We start from the raw sequence: 17798 nt of genomic DNA on the forward strand, positions 1-17798 counted from the left end.
GTAAAAGTTCTGAATGCATTGTTTACCTCTTTCTAGTAATCAAAAGGTTAATACCCTTTAGGTTGATGTGATTACAGGTTTTAGAGTAATGGTAAAGGCCACATTTGGCCATGCTCATTCAGAATCAATTTACTAAAGAGCAAGTTCCCTGACTCAGTTCCTGGCTCAGAGAAACGCATTTCTCAGACACTGCAGTGATTTTCGGGCACCCTCCCTGCATTATATGAGCAATAGGCCAAGCTCGAGCGGGAGCTTCTTGGCGGGGGGTGACCCTTCATAATGCATAACATTAGCAAGAAGCTAAAATGTTCCACTTCCCTGCAGACACTAACAGAGAATAAATGTTCCCTATGGAAATGAAGGTATATGGCAACTCTTAAACAGTCCACTGAGCCCAGTAGGATCTAAAGAGACCCATACCCCATCCCCCCCCGAGCAATGATTGTCAGACTGTGACCCGCCCACATCAGCTATGTTTCCAGGACACACAGTTTTTACATATTGCCAACAAGCCCAGATAAAGATAAATGTATATCTGACTAATTGGTTCCTTTCCATCAGTTATACATCCCACATACTGCAGGGCCGTACTTGTGCTGGTCAGCGATATGAAAAACATATACAGGTCCTGCTAAACATGGCTGCTGTAGTCACCCTAGGTGGCGCCAAGGGTGCTACAACAACGTTAAATAGATACAGTAGTAAAAGTTGGCTCTGCACGAAAATAGGAATCTTAGGAAATTGTTTGAACCATCATCAGCCTCCTATTAACTTTTCTTAATTTCCCCACCTCGATTTAAATGTTTAGTACATCTGTATGTGAACTGATTGACTAAGGTGGCAAAGCATATAGCACCTAACATTTCTATGACGGTCTGTACCAAATACTATCATGGATCCAGGTCAGAGTGGGGTGCTTTGCCTCACTGATAGCACATCTTAAATAGGAGAAGAAAACACCCCGACAAGCCAAGCGGACTGTAAAGCATACAGGGTGGGTAGAGAGATGGGAGGACTCCATCACCGCTCATTAATAACAGATAAAATAACACACGATTTTTCTGAAGATATAATTTAATGCAAATCATAAATGCAAATCTAGTAAAATAATTTGCTCTAACTTTATTAGGAAATAAATACAAATGCAAGAGTGGTTTAGGAAAAAAATATGGATGAATATATATATATCGTGGGGGTAAGATTTATTGGATAGTTGGGGGATCTAAAGCCTATTGAAGGGGCAGAGAACTCAAAAAAAAGTGTTTTACATTTTACAGAATTACATTGTCCTGTATGCTTTATTACAATTCCAGATTGATATCGTACATACAGGGACTTGACATTGTTTTGATACAGAATTGTGATTATAAGTCCTTTAACTGTTAAAGGCTACAATGTGGAAAGAGAGGCTCCGTGTTCTCAGTTCTTGTTAAAGGGAACCAATAACCATTGTACATACCCAAGAATTTCATCATGGTTTAGGGGATGGATAGGGCTATTAAAGCATATGGTGTGATACAGGAACAGAGCCCTGTTTGAATTGTCCATCTGTAGAAGTCCAGTATCCCTGAGTTAGGAACCGCTGCAGTGTAAAGGGGGCTCTCAGCACCACAGGGAGGATCTGTTCATCCGGTGCCTCGCCGATACCTTCATTTCTTGGCATTGGACAAGAACTATTCACTTACAATGCTCCTTAATATTTGAGGGAAGGTTGTCGTTTCAGCAAAGGCTCGTCGTACACCCAGCACTCGCCATCTTCATGGAACAGCTACAGACGAAACAGATGGGGCAGAGTAAGACAGGTACAAGAAATCGAGGCAAAAACAGCGCACTTTTCAGTAGATTGCTCAGTAAAATATTTATAGGCTTCTACTACATTGAAATCTAGAACTCTGACTGCATGGACATCACAGTATAAAAACATAAAACAGATTTAGTAGAACAAGTGATTTTAGAGCTGATTCTTTATCATTTTTATATTATGATATTTAGGACATATAATTAAGACACTGTACCATTAAGGTTTATCAATTTATTTTTGCCTTTAAAGTAGAACTATATGGAAACACGTAGATGAAGTACCATATTATATCAGCGTTTGCATAGAGTCGATGTGCTCTGCTCACAAGATAACCAATTTTAATGCAGTGACCCGTTATCGTCTCATACAAAGGACATCATCCCACTTTATATGGAGTTTTTTTCATGGTTTGAGAATCTGCATTTAGTAGTTAAAAACCTTCTGGGTTCCCTGTTATGAGATATCTAGATGATCAGAAAATGCTCATATTTAACATGCCTTTGCCAATTCCTAACATTGAATTGTCTGCATGGATTTCTCAGCAATGCTTTGGGAACTTTAACCCCTTCATGATAAAGCCCGTACAAAATGCATTGTCAATAATGGGTTTAAGGGCAACCCGTTGTCCTTAAGGAGTAAATATCAGAACGCTTGGGCAGATGTGTGGATGATGAGATTGTATGGCGTCCCGGCCCTCCCCTTACCCTCGTTTCCCACTGAATCTCCTTCTCTTTGCGCTCCCGCGCCTCGGCCCGCTGTCTTTCTTCCAAGCGATGCTTTGCTTCTGTTGCTGCATCAATATCTCGGATTTTCAAATTGCACGTGACATCTTTCCACAACCTAGTGAATGCAATAAAATATCATGATTTCTATACAAAAATATCAAAGTGGAAGAATCAGTATAAAACTGCAACAAATGTGTTTATATGTGGCATGATAACGTAGCATTCATCAAAGTATTTCAGTGCCTTTAGGATTAGTTTCTACTTTCTGCTGTGCTGTGCAAACTCAAGCCCCATGATGCTATACATATCTAAAGAACTGTGTGATACCCAGGCCTCAACTCATTAAAGCAGACAGTATTGACCCTGTGGAGATCCGGGTTCTGTTATAACAAATAGAAACAGCAACCTTACCTTCGAGATTCATAATCCACCTGATCTTCCAACTTCCTGACCTTTTTCTTCACTATAGGCATCTTCTTGGTATCTATAAAAACTGCATTCTCCTGTGTGAATCATATATGAAAATTCAATAAAGAATAAAAGAATAAAGCATGCCAAGTAAGGAACAAGAACTTAAATTCATTTTGCTGTTAAGATCAGATTAGTGATCTTCCTGACACTAATATGTTCATCAAAATGTTGTCATTCATATATTGTGCTTTCTGGGAAATAAAACACTAAAGTATAGATCATGTGGCTGGGAAGATTTTCTTGGCCCCTGGGCAAGTAGAGGTTAACATCAATATATAAATGAGGCAGTGCAATGCAGCCTTTCCGCTGCCACTATGCCTGCACTTAGTATTGTTATATTAAGTAATTAATGATCCATTACCCCGTTTAAATACTTTGCATACATGACGCCATTCCACTCTCCTTCTACCGAGCAGAAAGATTTCTTGTCATTTGGAGAACTGCATGAAACAGAAGAAAATGATTTACCAATTTATACTTAGCAGCCCAATCTTTACATAAAACTGCCTGCGGAATGAACATCAAGAAATTCCCCCCCAAAACAGGAAAACTAAGAAAATCCAACACATCTCCCCTCTCCCCATTATACTATAGAAGTGTGCATTATCTTTGATGGCAGCCAACACCTCGTTTAAGGAGTCCCAAGTATATTTGTGATTATATGTGAAACTCACTAGATTTCTGCTGTTACTCTGTGCTTCTTCCCGCCGTAGAAAGGCTTGGTGTGGAACGTGATGGTGGCGCTGTAGCCTGTTTTGGAACAGTTAATGGTGCATTCGCCGCCAAGTTCCACCCAAGGCACAGTCAGGATGGATCTGAATTACAAAAAGAAAAAAAAATATTTGGGGGTCTGATCAGTAAGGCAGATCTTATATAAACAACGCAGAGCAGAACGGTATCAATGTTTTCTGATTAATTATCATAATTATGGGTTTTCAGACACATTTTGCATTTATTGCTTCCTTGCTCAGTTTTCCGTGTTGGTGAACAGCAAACAAGATAGCTTCCGATAATCCCAAATAGATATGGGAAGAAAACACAAATACTGGAACGTAATATGTTCAGAAATGTACAAAGAACAAAAGGTCATCCACTGAGACCGGAAGAGCGAAGACTTCCTACACAACAAAGGATTCTTTACAATAAGGGCAATAAAGGCCAGATCTTTCTTCAACCTGAACTGCTATGTTACTATGCTGAGCCTCTAGTTTGTTAGCACAATAAAAATGTGTAACTCACCTCCCATATCCGTTGGGGAAGGTTAAAATGTAGTGTTCATCATAGTCCAAACATGACACGCAACCTGTAACAAGATGCAGATGAGGTGCACGATAAGAAAAAAAAAGCCACCTCTTATTACTAGATGTAATGCAGACAATACACATGGCTTTATTTCCAGTGATCATTGATTTGCTGACCAAGCAGGAGAAAATTATGTTAAATAAGCATGTGGGTGAAGACTGCAGTATTTCTCATATATACAGACTTCTACTGCATTGTTTGCCAATTACACAGTGGTTACTAGCTGAAAACCGGCCTGGTTAAATACATCGATTTCACTAGATGTGTATATCCACAAATCTAAAGGGAAAATATACTTAAAAATTACTGTACACCCATCAATGCGTCAGACTTTATTGCAGGAGCCGCCTCTAAAACCTATTGCAGCGTCACCTTACTGCACCCACACGGGTAAAGCCTTTACCTTGCCCAATATTATGGACGCCGATTGACATCCCCAAAAATTTTGACTTTGTCCAGATATGAGCATTGAACTGGATCCTCTTATTGTAGCATTCTGCATAAAAGGCTGAAACTATAACAAAAAAAAAGAAAAACAAATGTAAGTAGAAGACTGGTTATAAAGCAAGAGCTCTAGAATACCGTTCTGTAAGCAAATATTAGCATTTAATTATAAAAAAAACCTGTCTTTGCCAGATAACAAAAAGTAGGTTATACTGTTTATATAAAATTAAAGAAACTCGGTAATTACTGACACCAAATTAACCGTATCACTGCTTTGCTATGAGTAATGCTGAAACAAAAGGACCCCAAGCCTACAACTATGTCCATTTGGAGAAAAAAAATTCAAACGGACTCTGCAACGCAATTTTTTTAAACTAGTTTTTCAAAGACTGGTCAGCAAAAAAAATAATGCATCCAGTCATAAAGAATGCACTTTAAGGAGAAAGGCCGCTGCAATAATACTTCTAGCTGACAAGGAGAAGGCATGTTAAGCCAGTAGAGACAATTATCATGATGCAAAATAAAGTAGTGTATGAATTCATCAGCACAACCAGCCCTGGTGTTCTGTTAATAACCCATAAGCAGTTGTGGAATACAACAGCATCACACAAGGACTATAAGGAACCTGTCCCCCTTGGCACAGCACAGACATGGCTGTACGGCATTCACTCCAACAATACAACAATGTGACAAGCTTTCCAATCTAGAGTTCCTCAAACACCCGAACATTTTTCTACGGCGTGAAAGAATCATATGAAACCATCAGAGCCCTTCGGCTCAACCATTCCATCCATTAAAGTGGGAGCATCTTTTTTCAGCATCTATTGTTGGCACAGTATGTTATTCTTGGAACCCAAACATGTGTAACACATTTCTATTTTTCTAATAATAAAAGAAAAAATAACTCCAAAACAAAACTCCAAACACTTACTTGGTGGGTGATGAGACACCTGCTCAGACACAAAGGTAACGTTGTTTTTGGAAGCCCAAGGTACAGGTCCTTCAGATACGGGCTCCTGAAAAGCAAGTGAAATATTTTTCATATGCACAAAACGTGATGTTAAGATAATCTGGCCAGGGAACACTTGGAACGTGGCACACTAAGGATACTCACAGGAGTTTCATCATTTTCATGTCCTGGCAAATCCCAGTGACACTGAAACACTTCTCCCAGGATGGGGTTGTACGGCTTTTTGGCAACAGATCCTTTTCTGCCCGCGTGAAAGGCAGACAGGTACCATTTAACCACGTGGACCATGCGGTCTTTGGGATCCTTCTGTTCACCAATGCTATAGAAATTAAAATGTATTCCCAATATAAATATATGAGCAGAATATAGGCTTATGTGCATCTCAGTGCCAACACAAAACATGGTGACTTATTTGAAAGAACACAGCCATTACGAACGATTTATATTCCTTTTGGAAACAGCAATTTTAAGAATACATCGTTAACCCTTTTCACCCCATCCAGCTTCCTGTAACCCAAGAAGCTGATGTTCTAGACAATCACATGTATATGGTCACATATGAGAAGTATGTACTGTAGGTTTGTTTGCTTTTAGCTCCCCATTGATATGAATCACACAGTTCATACCTTACAAATAAGTCTGGATGTGCAAAGAAGTCGGCATACATTTCCAGAAGAGATCTTCTTTCAAGAATAAAGGTGGGAAGCACAACCTAAATGCAGATGTAAAAACAGAAGCCAATACATATGTATGTATAAAAAAAATATACACCCCATATATAAAAATTACACACACAAATCTTTAAAATCACCAAAAAAAAAACCACAATAAAATGGTTTGCAGATCCAAATGTTCTGGCGTTTTATATCTGTTGTCCTGCATGCACTGAGCAGGGAAATCCAAATAAATTCAAAGGTGCTGTTCAATGCAGACAGCAGTGGAAGCTTTTAAGAACACAATCTACAGTAACAAAGACTTTTAGTCTATCATTGCCGTTTTTGCACAACTAATGGCTACAGTTAAGCATTTCCTGGTAAGTACATAATTAATGGTCAGAGATGGACAATAAAAGGAATGCTGCCTCCATTGTTTATATTTAGTCATAAAAGTGTTATTCAGCAGAACATGTGCAATAGTACCTTATAGCAGCAAGGAAACAGGAAGAAAATAAAACTGTGGGATCTCCTTGCTTACAATATGTATATCCCCACCTGCTGGATTAAGGGACGGTACCATTCCATATACTTAAGAAACAGGACAAAATATAATGTGAAAGAGATAATAAAGACAAATATATTTTTGCTTTCCTTACCTTTGTGAGATCCATTCCCAGCCGAACCTGAGAGAGGAGATGCATGATGACGCTTTTATGCTCCTCCACAGACTCCCCATCTCCATCATCATGGTCTTCATGAGTATCAAACTGATCTACCGGAGAAAGGAAAACAAGCACATTTCATTATTGTGATGTCTCTAAAAGGAGTTGATCTTAAGACTTAAGACTTCTAACTCAAACATAATACAAAAAACAAATGCATATTGTTAAGGATATTGATGGCCACCAGACATTACTGATAATGTTCCAATATCAGAGCAAAACTTTCACAGGCCATAAACTATAAGCTACTAAGCTACTGGCACAGCGTGCAAACGCCTGCAAGCTTAACAGATCAAGTGAAGAAAAGAATAAGCAAAACAAAGGGCATACTGTGTTTAACGTAGTGCTAAGGAATAAATAGCCACATCACATGATGAAATCCCCAATAGTTATGCTTAAGATAACCATTTTTTAAATAGCAACTGGAGCGTGTATTTGCAGCAACAGAAGAAACTCAAACATGAATATGGAAGTACCAATGCAACAAACACCATAAAAACAAAACACAACTTAAATATGCTTCTGATCTTGTATAGCAGTTCACCAAAAGCTGTTTAAAATATTCTATTTGAGCCGTAGGCGGTGGGTTCTCCAGGACCTACCTGCATCGTTAGTTCCATTGGACATTGAGGAGTTCAGCGATTCCGTAGTGTCTGGTCTCTTTAAACTGGTGCCTGTGCTGCTACGGGTCATGGCTGCTGCAGACTCCGACGAGCTATGCAATATACAAAAAGCAAATCAAGTAACTCCATGTGGGACTCACGCAGGCAAGAGCTCCACGTTGTTCAATACGGAAAGAAAATCTATCCTGAAGGACAATGTTGTGTGCATAAAGATTTCATCATTAACAAGACAAGTAAAGACTAAACGGCACAATAACCAAAGAAGCTTCAGAAAATGCTTGGAGTCAGGCACATTCTGCAAATCGGTCTATGGATGTTCAGGAAACAGGAAGATTACTCAGACCCGTCTGCTCCGCTGATAACACCGATACCAACCACAACACACCCATTCCCACATCTTAAAATGGAATTTTCGATTCACTGAATAGGAAGAAAGGTCTTCCCGTTTGTTAATTGAACGTATGTTTTTGCTGAATTACTGTAAAGACTGTCCTCTTTTCCTTAACCAACAAAACTATTGTGACTCCAGATGCTCTCATACAAACTAACGAAGGATACAAGATACAAAATAGTGGTTTCAACTCCTTGAATTCACGGTGCTGGCAAATGTCTCCACAAGATGGGCTGAGCTGCCCCAGCATACGGCACGACTTTCAAGGAATCTCGCCTAGTTAAATACCCAGGGTCACCATAGCTATGGTTGGAGAAGAATGTAATCGGGGCTAACCCTTCTTAACATAAAATTAAGTCCGTAAGATGAAGCTTTCCTGCCAACCTCACTGTCTGACATGGATGGACATATTGATTAAGACATGTGATATTTAAAGCCTCAAAAGTAGGTTCGTTTATAAATGTCATTCCTCTAGGTCCTTACATCAAAGCTGTCTGAGATGATATAGATTTAGTTTGATGCTACTACTGAATTTTTTACATCTAAGTAGAGGTCACGCAGTGAAAATTATGCATGTTTACAAAGAGCCAACCCCATCAGCTGTCATGATTCAACTAAACATTATACAGGGCCATGTGGGTCCTTTCTGCAGGAGAAATTTACTCTGGCTCTTCATTATATGTATTTAGATACATGAATTTCACATGGTTAACCTGCAACGGGTAGAAGCTCACTCATCCTGGCGTGGGTAGGAGCGGCGGTATGTCTAAACGCATCAGACCGTCTAATCTTTGCAATTTGCTTTATTAAAGTGTCGGTAAACCCCACTGTGGTTTTTGTAACTATAATGACCCCAAGATATCTGGCTCACATTTGAATAACTAGTGAAAAACATTACAAAAGTCAACCATGTCTGGCAGAGCTGCATCGGAACCCCACTGTGCTGCGGCTGAGTGAGTTTTTACACCTTAAAACGCCACTTCTGACTTCTACATAAATAATGCAGCATTGCTGAGCCTTCTACCCACATCGCAGAGGGGTAATTGGGTTTAAAGATCATGCAACATTCATTCTCATTTCACATTCAATATGCAATATTTAGTTCGCTCCTGTGCACTACCTGCTAAATGCAAGCAACATTTTTGTTTACGCTGCTTTATTAGTTGTAAACTCATGGCACGGCCTATGTGCGTGATCTAGAGTACTGAAAACATGAACTCATTTGTGTGTCTTTGGTCACAGAACAGGTACAAGACCGGCACTTACTCCATGCAGCGTTTTGGAGAGGAGCTGCTCTGATAGAATTCATCTGCATCGTAGAATTCGTCTTCACTGCTGGAGTAGGAGAAATCTGGGACTGTGTTCGGCGACAGGTTAATGTGACTGGGGGAGGTCAGGCTGCTGCTGGGGACCGACTGACCGCTTCCTGTAACGACACAAAGCACTTTGGTCAGATAATGTCTGGGCAAACAGCCAGAAAGAAATACAACCGCACATGGCCTACTGAAATCCTGAACAGGGTAAAAATGCAGTCCATTCCAGGAGTACCTGCACTGTAAGCACAACGCTGGAATGGCCCAATGGAAGTCTTTGTAAAGAGCTTTACCTTTTTGGCACGCATATGTAGAGAACTAGGTAAATCTAGAGAGGCTACACATTTTACATAACAAAGGACAAGGACACAATGTTTTTAATTCACACAAAACTAAAAGAAAAAAATATGGCACCAGAAGCCTTTCGGTAAAATCTTTTTCCTCCAAACTTATGGATAGGCCTGAAAGGGCTACTAATTCATACTGGTGCAGTGACATTGCTTGTGGAACTATTCTTCTTTACCACCTTCAGAGGGCACTATTCCTAAACTATTCGTATAGTAAGGAGCAAAGCTGTGATAATGCCGACTCTGGCCAGCAAGCGGCTCTGCAGAGCTCTTCCCTTTACTGTAATAAAGCTTTCCGTATAGAGAAGAGCACATTAAAAAATATGGACTGAAGACCAGAAACAGATGTTTAGTAACAATTAAACTGAACTTTTAATAGTTCATACTAGGTGAATTTAAAAAGATCAAGAAGCTCAGGTTACATTCTAAAAACAATTCAAATAAATTTCAACAGAAATCGTTCTCATTGTCTCCTTCGTTAGATATCATGTACTGAAAACCGAACTGTGCATGAAAACTTTATATTGTTAACTTGGAGCTGGAGCCTCTTTACATGATGTATTTTATTCATAATTCCCTTTGAATATATGTACTTTAGAAAGCGCTGCGTAATTTGTTAGCGCTACATAAATAATAACGAACAAGAAGGTTCTTGTGCCATTTTATTTATGAGCCTGACAAGAGCTACAAGCTCAGTTTTCTATAGCTGGTGGCTCAGTCTAGTAGCGGCTGCCATTATAACTGAGCAAACCCCTCAATCAATGGGCGAGAATAGGCTTTAACATCTACTAAATGCTGCTTCCACAGAGATGGGAGAGCCAGCATCTGGTTAAACAAATGGAATGATCTCCGATATATTGGGATCCATTTTATTTGTTCACACAAAGTCAATGGCTGCACCTGTACTGTTGGGAGTTGGGGTCTGGTGAGTTCCTAGGGTGGTCACTACAGGTCCAACAGCTAGGGAGGAAGGACGCTGCTCACCTTTACCTGATTCTGAAAACAAAATATGTCATTAGCAGAAGCAACTCAAAACTGAACAATATAAAACACATTATTATTATCGGCTCCAGGACACATCTCAAACGTTATTTTTACAGCTAAGCATTTTAAAATTGCATTTTATTTACCTGGCATTGGAACAGTTTGTGTTGGCATTGCAGATATCAAGGTGGGCTCCAAAGGTCTGGGCTGGAAGATGGAGTCAACTGGATTTATGGTGCTCTGAATAAGGGACAAAAACAAATTGTAAGTTGTTGGAGGTGAGCACTAAACTTCATTAGGATCTGCTTCATCAAACTCCATGGGGTCTTCCACCTATACAACAAGAAGATTCACCACGGGCAAAAGTCAATCACCACAGAGCACATCTAACACGTGGCCCACTGGGTGTTCTACGAGCTTGCTGTTGATATTAAATACAAGCACAAGAAGGATCACCAATACATACATCATATAGAGACCAATATAACTTTTTAATTGTGTAAAAAACAGATTGGCATAACTTTCTATATTTCATTTAAAATGGACACTCTTAACTGTTTAGTAGTAAAAGTCACCCAATGACCCAGGCAAAGAGAAATTCAGGACCAGTCGGGATTATGATCATAGGGAGAAGTCTGCCAAGTTCTTGCTCTGGCTCCAGTGATTAGAAACAAGTTTAATCTCCCTAATGCCCGAACAGTTCATTTAATACAATGAAGGTACAATTAAGCGAACCTCCTTCACCCTGCTGCCTCGGTTTAGTGAGTAGATACCCAATGTGTTTTCAGGGCTGCTGCATGATATCAAGTATTGGATGTATCATGAAAGCCTGTAAAACCGGAGACAGAGCGTATCTACGCTCCATGCAACCCATTTCAGAGAAAGACCGGACAGAATACTGTCAGATGGTCTTCAGAAGTTTGATATAGAAAAAGGCTTAATTTTTCCTAAAATAAAGAATTGGGTGGACTGTCCAAAGTAATAACACTTAATAAAAACAAACACAGGAATTTTTCTCCCCTGCTCTCTTTTCACATTAATATACAACTTACACCCACTATAATATACAGCATCATGCCCTGTGACTATGCACTAGAGCACTGTATTCACATATAACCCAGGCACTGATCATAACGCCATTTGATAGAGATGGTACAGGAAGAAGGAAGAGAAAGTCGTAAGGATGTATTAAATATAAAAGTTTCACAGAACAGGATTTCAAATGAGAAAAGCTGAAAATCTATAACTGAATACTGGTCCGCTGCAGCAATGCCGTCTGTCATTAAGGGATCAACGGTCAGCACTCAGCAGAGTAGAAACTGGGCTGCTTCTGTATGCTTTCCGGTCAGTGGAGCTCCCCCTGCTTGGTAAATGAGCCATCAGGCACCATACGCATATTGCTTATATATGCACTTATTCCCGTTACTTGTGTGTCATTCCCGTTACTTGTGTGTCATAGGACGTTCCGATAAACCCTTAGAAATGTTAGCGGGTGCTCTTACTCCATTGTTTTGTTTCCTAATGCAAATACAAATCGCTGTCCCGATCCCGGGCAATGCGTAGCACATTATCCGGATACACAGTTCGAATATAAGTGAATTAGGTAAATACTACAAATCTGGCAGAATGTTGATTTTTTTTGTGGACAGTAATCACACGTGCCCTTACTAGCCATGAACAATGTGCGGCTCCCCCTGTGTGAATTTGGAGAGATAGGAGGTCTGGAGAGATAGAAAAGGTGAAGGGGTCTAAATCAGCAGGAGGGGGAAGAAGATCAGTATGATTCGGAGTTCAGGTGGGTTCACGCTAACGTTCTGCAGGAACAAAGGAGGAGTAAAACATTAGGAGGAAACTTACTATCAGTCCATCTGCGTGCTTGTCCTCGTTAGTCTGATCCTTAAGAAAACAAACGTTAAGAAGGTGAACATGCAGCAAGAACCTGGGGAGCCAGGAAGAAAAGTCGGCAGCCGCAGCCGATACAGATACGGTAAAGGCTAAAAAACGAACACAGCAATCGAGAGAGAAGCACTCCACCCAGGACTCTGTCTACTAAATGGTGCTCTACGCCTTAACAACACCTCTCTGACGAACAGTACAATAATCTGAAAATGCATGGTTTATACATTTATTGATATTATAATTTCATATAAGATTATAAAAAAGCACTGGTCTCCCTATTAAGCAGAGAATTAAGTATTTAAAGTTTACTCAGTACGGTGATAAACCAGACATAACATGAGAGGAAGAAAGGTCATGTTAAAAAGATTTCAAAACCCCCCCAAAAGACCCTACCATCATTGTACAATATCCAAAACAATCATTATCTGACAACCTTCCCAATCAGAACGATCAATAATTATATTATAATATATAATTCCTGTGAATGTAGATTCCCGAATTCATGTACAATTCGCATTGGATAAAGGTTTCTCTTCGAATAAGCATTGAGGGAGAAGAAATTATGGAACCCGTGTGGTTTATGCACCTTGTCTGCTGCGGGTAACATGTCACTGCGTCCGGGGCTGGCAGATTAGCACAAGCTCCCCGAGACGGAAAGCGTAGCCCCTCTCAGTCACACCAATAATATAAATAAGTGAACCTCGTTTCATGCGTGTAGAGTGCATGAGGGCCTCACACGCGACTCCTAGCATGGAATCGGCTGGCGCTCTATGAATAAAACGCAATGAGAACAATGAAGCCTGGTCTTAAATATTATTTCAGAGCGACATCTCTTCCCCTTCCTTCTCTGCTATGGATGCCCCTAGAAGCACCTGCAGGTCCGACAGAGTGGAGCGTAAGCGGACGTTACTCTGGGTCTGCTTCTATATCGTTTTATACCAGTTGGAGTCATTATACTACACAGTATCCACAGTACATGGTGTCTTAAAGCCAGTGCTTCGGGTTCTATACCCGGTTCTGTCTTGTGATTGATTGATAGGTTGATATAATATATATATATATATATATATATATATATATATATATATATATATATATATATATATATATATATATATATATATATATCAATCTGTTTTCCCTCTTCTAGCTGCATAAAGTTAGTCCAGCTCTGCATGTTTATTTCACAGATTCTAGATAAAATCTTGTCAGTAAATCAGTGAAATGTAAGCTGTGGATCATTTGATGCACTTTTAATGGCTTCTGTGATGAGGAAAGAAAAGACAGCCGTCTCAATAACGGACAGAGAACAGATGTCCCAGCACTGAAGAGCTGGCAGACACAGAGGTAACACGTTACTTAGTATTTTACCGGGTGATGGGGGGGGGGGGGTTGCGTGGTTCTAAATACTAAGTGGAAATTGTGACATTTCCACAGAAAACCATCTTACGCAATTCTGAAAGCAAAAAAGGAACACACATAAGTGTTTGCATATGGCTCAACAATCATAAATTGTAAAAATATGACTGATGAAGTGTTACACTGTGTTGGTTTCCTTTTGTTGCAATAAACTTCCTTTGTCGATTCTTTATGGCAATGCTAATAAACCAGCACAGACTTCGTTAGTCAGAGGTTCCCACTCAGTGAGGAAGACTGAGAACACAATATGTGATGAGGACACAATATTAAAAAACAATGGTAGAAATAATTCTCAATGTTACCCGGAGGTTTCAAGCAGCATAAAAATCTCTAACGGTACTGAAGCAAAACACTTTCACTGAGCGTCAGGAATGAAATATCTTAGAATCCTAATTATGTCGAGAAAGCAAAGTTAATTAGTGGAGGATTTTTTTCCTTCAGAGACAGGTGCCAGCTTACATCAGCATCTGTGTTCTTGATAAATGAGTTCTTGGCATGGAGTTCTTGGTTTAATAACACGGCTATTTCCATTGCTTGCAAATTGCAGCGATATATAGAGATATAACAGAGTCACCGCTGTAAACAGCAGGGAGGAAAGACATCGCAAGGAGATCTAATCGGTGAATGAAAGCGCCGTGTAGCTGCGACATAAAAGCGGTCTTAGAAACAAGAGCCTCTGAATGATGTGTTTCCAAACACTGGAAAATATTTCATCCTCACCATTCCGGGTCATGGGTTTCTACAATGTTTCTGTGTGTTTTTGGACACTATGTTTATCATTACAGGGACCAGAAAGATCAGCCAACATATTGAACCCTTTAAAACCTAATAATCAACGAATGCTTACCTATAATGCATCCCAATTAGAACAGCATTATATATAAAGCATATATACCAGTGAACTGCATACAGCCAATTGGAGCACACACACGATATTAATATATATCAAATATCAATATGACCAATACCAGTGATCATTGTTAACAGACTTATCAACAAATTGGCCAACATGTGAAACATGAGCTGGCTTTACCCTTTATAACGGTAGGTACCAGTAACTCGTTCCAACGCAATTCTAATCAATGTTCTAAATCTACATGTGTCATACATGACATACAGACATTTTAAAGAGATCATGCCCCATTCCCAATTATTTCTAAACCTAACTTTTACAAGAGGTTTTTTTTTTTTTAAGTATCTGTAAAAATAATAAATAAAAAAGATTCTAAAGTGTCCTCTTCCACATCTCTAAATTGAGGATCTGCTGTCAGATTCATCCAATAAACTTTACCGATCAGCATCCTTTAAAACTGGAGGTGCATGTGAAGCAACTCACACGGAGCTAATGAATCCTCTTAACATCTCCTGCTGGGGCTTTTCACCTTTTCTAACAATTACTGAGATTGCAATGGAAGAGGAAGCATTTTGCCACAAAAAAGGGACTGCTGTGCGTCACCAACATATCACAAAACAGAGAACACGTTTACAGGTGACTTACCTTTGCGATTTGCAGCAACACTATGCAGTGTTTGATTGATTCTACCATGCTCTAGAAAACAGACAGTAACGTTACAAAGCAAAATATAGCAATGATTCCTTAACTCATATCGCTAGTGTGCCCATTGTCTGTAACTACCAAGGGCCAAGGGTTTATTCACTAAACTAGGAGTTTGCAGGTAGAAGCATTTTAGCTCAAAACTTTCACTATGAAGAGTGGACATTTATATTAAGTGTCAGGGCTGGCCCGGGTCGCAGCCAGACTTCTCTTTTTAAGGCAGAATATGTCACATAGAACAGATACTTCTATGCCACAGGGGCACAAACTGCAGCAATCGCTATAAATAGAGAAATTACTTTGGCCTTGAAACAAAATGATTGACAGATGATGATCCCCAACATTTAACGGGCTATTCCCTGGAACAGGAGATTAACCGCCTGGGGAGCGAGGTGTTCTTGGTGCATAAAAAAACATTTTACAGGCAAAACTCAGACGCTGTTCTGCTTCTGAATAAAAGTGTGCCCTAAACAAATGCCTGAATACAGCTTCTACAATATTTCTCAAACACTGAACTCGCTACTCGGTCAACAAAAGGAGATCTTTGAAGACCCTAAATATGCAAATGTTTGTCTTTTTCCATGCTGAGCCATTAAAAAGGTATTAACCTTGACCAAAGACTCCGCAGTCTATATCCATTTTCCTGATTAACCCAGGGACATTCCCTGCTTGGATATAAAATACTTCTCTTCTGAACGCTTATTTCAATGACCTCAGAACAAGTTCTCCCAGAGATTTAACATCCAAAACGCCTTTACACGCCAATATAAACAATTGCCACATTTTACACCCTCAAGGGCTGGATATAGACGGCATTATGTTAAAAGCTCAGTGCAAACTAAGGTCATGGGAACAAAAATTACAACACACAGTTTAGCTCATTTTATCAATAAAGAAGCAAAGATAAACTTACACACGTGGTATCCTTAAGATTTTCAATTTTCTATGGGGCAGAAAAAAATGCAATAATTATACACAGACACTCTTTAAATAGAACACAAATGATATGTCCCTCCTATTTCTGTTACATTTACACCCAGATATCTGCATCATATATACCGACTATTACTTGTGCCCCTTTGGCAGTGTGGCTGGCATTGGTAAGATGCCATTAAAGGCACCAGAAGAACATATGGGCTACAGTCAGATACTAAACCCCATTCCCATTTTTTGTTTTTTCAAATTTGGATTTTCCTCTATTCTGTCTCTGTGCATGCGCATCTACTGTTTGGGATACGAAACAAAATATGGGCATCATATCAATCATTGCAAGGTACTTGAAGCAACAGTAATTGGAATTGTGATTAAAATGCAATAACGGGATATTTTAGTGAAGCTCGTGTACACAACAAACCAAACCACCAGAGTCTCCGGCTGGCCCTTTCAGATGCGCAGAATTCATTTAATTGTGACTGAACTCATAAGGGAATCACGGCATGTAAAGCACATCTGCCGATCTTTCACAAGGAGATCTCAAGGCAAAGAGCGCTCTGTCTCATTTCAAGACTGGAGAAGAATTATCTTAAATTTTAACACCTATATAAAATGCTCGTATTGAATAATAATAAAAAAACAAAAACACAGCCCAGAAGCAAGACCTGGGAATTAAAGGAAACGAGGGGACGGCAGGTACTTACCTTCCTCTGTTCATCATCTTTGCAGTTTTTGATTTTGTCATCAAACAACTAAAAAAAGGGAGAAAAAAAAATATGCATAAAATGACATGTCAGCAGCGATGTCAGAGACGTCTCGTTCATTCCACCTACAGCGTATCGGGATTTGAAAAGCAGACGGCTAAAAGAACCCAGTCGCTTCGCGGCGCGTTGGACGTACCTTTATTTGATCTATCAGAATCTGCAGGTAAGCATCCGACTCGGCAAGCTTCTTATCAAAATCCTGAACGCTCGGAACAAATCCAGAATCCACACCCTGTCAAACAGAAGCCACACGATGGGGTTATGGTCCGCGTGTACACAAATTATCACGCAGTGTAAACGGCAAGTTATTTTATATATTTTATACAGTCATTACATTATTATATTTCTAACCAGCTTGTGTTCTCCTGAATTCTTTAGCAGAAACCGCTTGGAGCTCTGTTTTTTTTCGCCTTTATAAAGAGTGCCTAACTTTCCAATAATTTGGTATATTAGGTAAGCGATACGGTAAAGCAATGTCC

The 17798-nt window shown here is 39.6% G+C and overlaps 1 protein-coding gene across 8 annotated transcripts in view; it reads right to left on the reverse strand.

Annotated features, from left to right (window-relative positions):
* Positions 1-1056: 1056 nt before the first annotated feature.
* The window catches only part of OSBPL9 (oxysterol binding protein like 9), a 34892-nt gene continuing 18150 nt past the window's right edge, over positions 1057-17798 (reverse strand). For 6 of the 8 annotated variants that reach the window (XM_053469818.1, XM_053469823.1, XM_053469822.1 and 3 more), the window contains 20 exons: positions 17456-17551; positions 17260-17307; positions 16536-16565; positions 15566-15616; positions 12607-12645; positions 10896-10989; positions 10666-10761; positions 9372-9531; positions 7694-7806; positions 7026-7141; positions 6340-6425; positions 5858-6032; positions 5675-5759; positions 4703-4813; positions 4237-4300; positions 3672-3812; positions 3359-3437; positions 2938-3029; positions 2506-2641; positions 1057-1768 (listed from right to left, as the gene is read on the reverse strand). In XM_053469818.1, the coding sequence (XP_053325793.1) occupies positions 1694-1768; positions 2506-2641; positions 2938-3029; positions 3359-3437; positions 3672-3812; positions 4237-4300; positions 4703-4813; positions 5675-5759; positions 5858-6032; positions 6340-6425; positions 7026-7141; positions 7694-7806; positions 9372-9531; positions 10666-10761; positions 10896-10989; positions 12607-12645; positions 15566-15616; positions 16536-16565; positions 17260-17307; positions 17456-17551 (1887 nt within the window). In that variant the 3' untranslated portion in view covers positions 1057-1693. The remainder of the gene's footprint in view (positions 1769-2505; positions 2642-2937; positions 3030-3358; positions 3438-3671; positions 3813-4236; positions 4301-4702; positions 4814-5674; positions 5760-5857; positions 6033-6339; positions 6426-7025; positions 7142-7693; positions 7807-9371; positions 9532-10665; positions 10762-10895; positions 10990-12606; positions 12646-15565; positions 15617-16535; positions 16566-17259; positions 17308-17455; positions 17552-17798) is intronic. The other 2 variants (XM_053469819.1, XM_053469820.1) reach the window with 2 other exon arrangements.

The sequence above is a fragment of the Spea bombifrons genome, chromosome 6, assembly GCF_027358695.1.
Source record: "Spea bombifrons isolate aSpeBom1 chromosome 6, aSpeBom1.2.pri, whole genome shotgun sequence".
NCBI classification, from domain to species: domain Eukaryota; kingdom Metazoa; phylum Chordata; class Amphibia; order Anura; family Pelobatidae; genus Spea; species Spea bombifrons.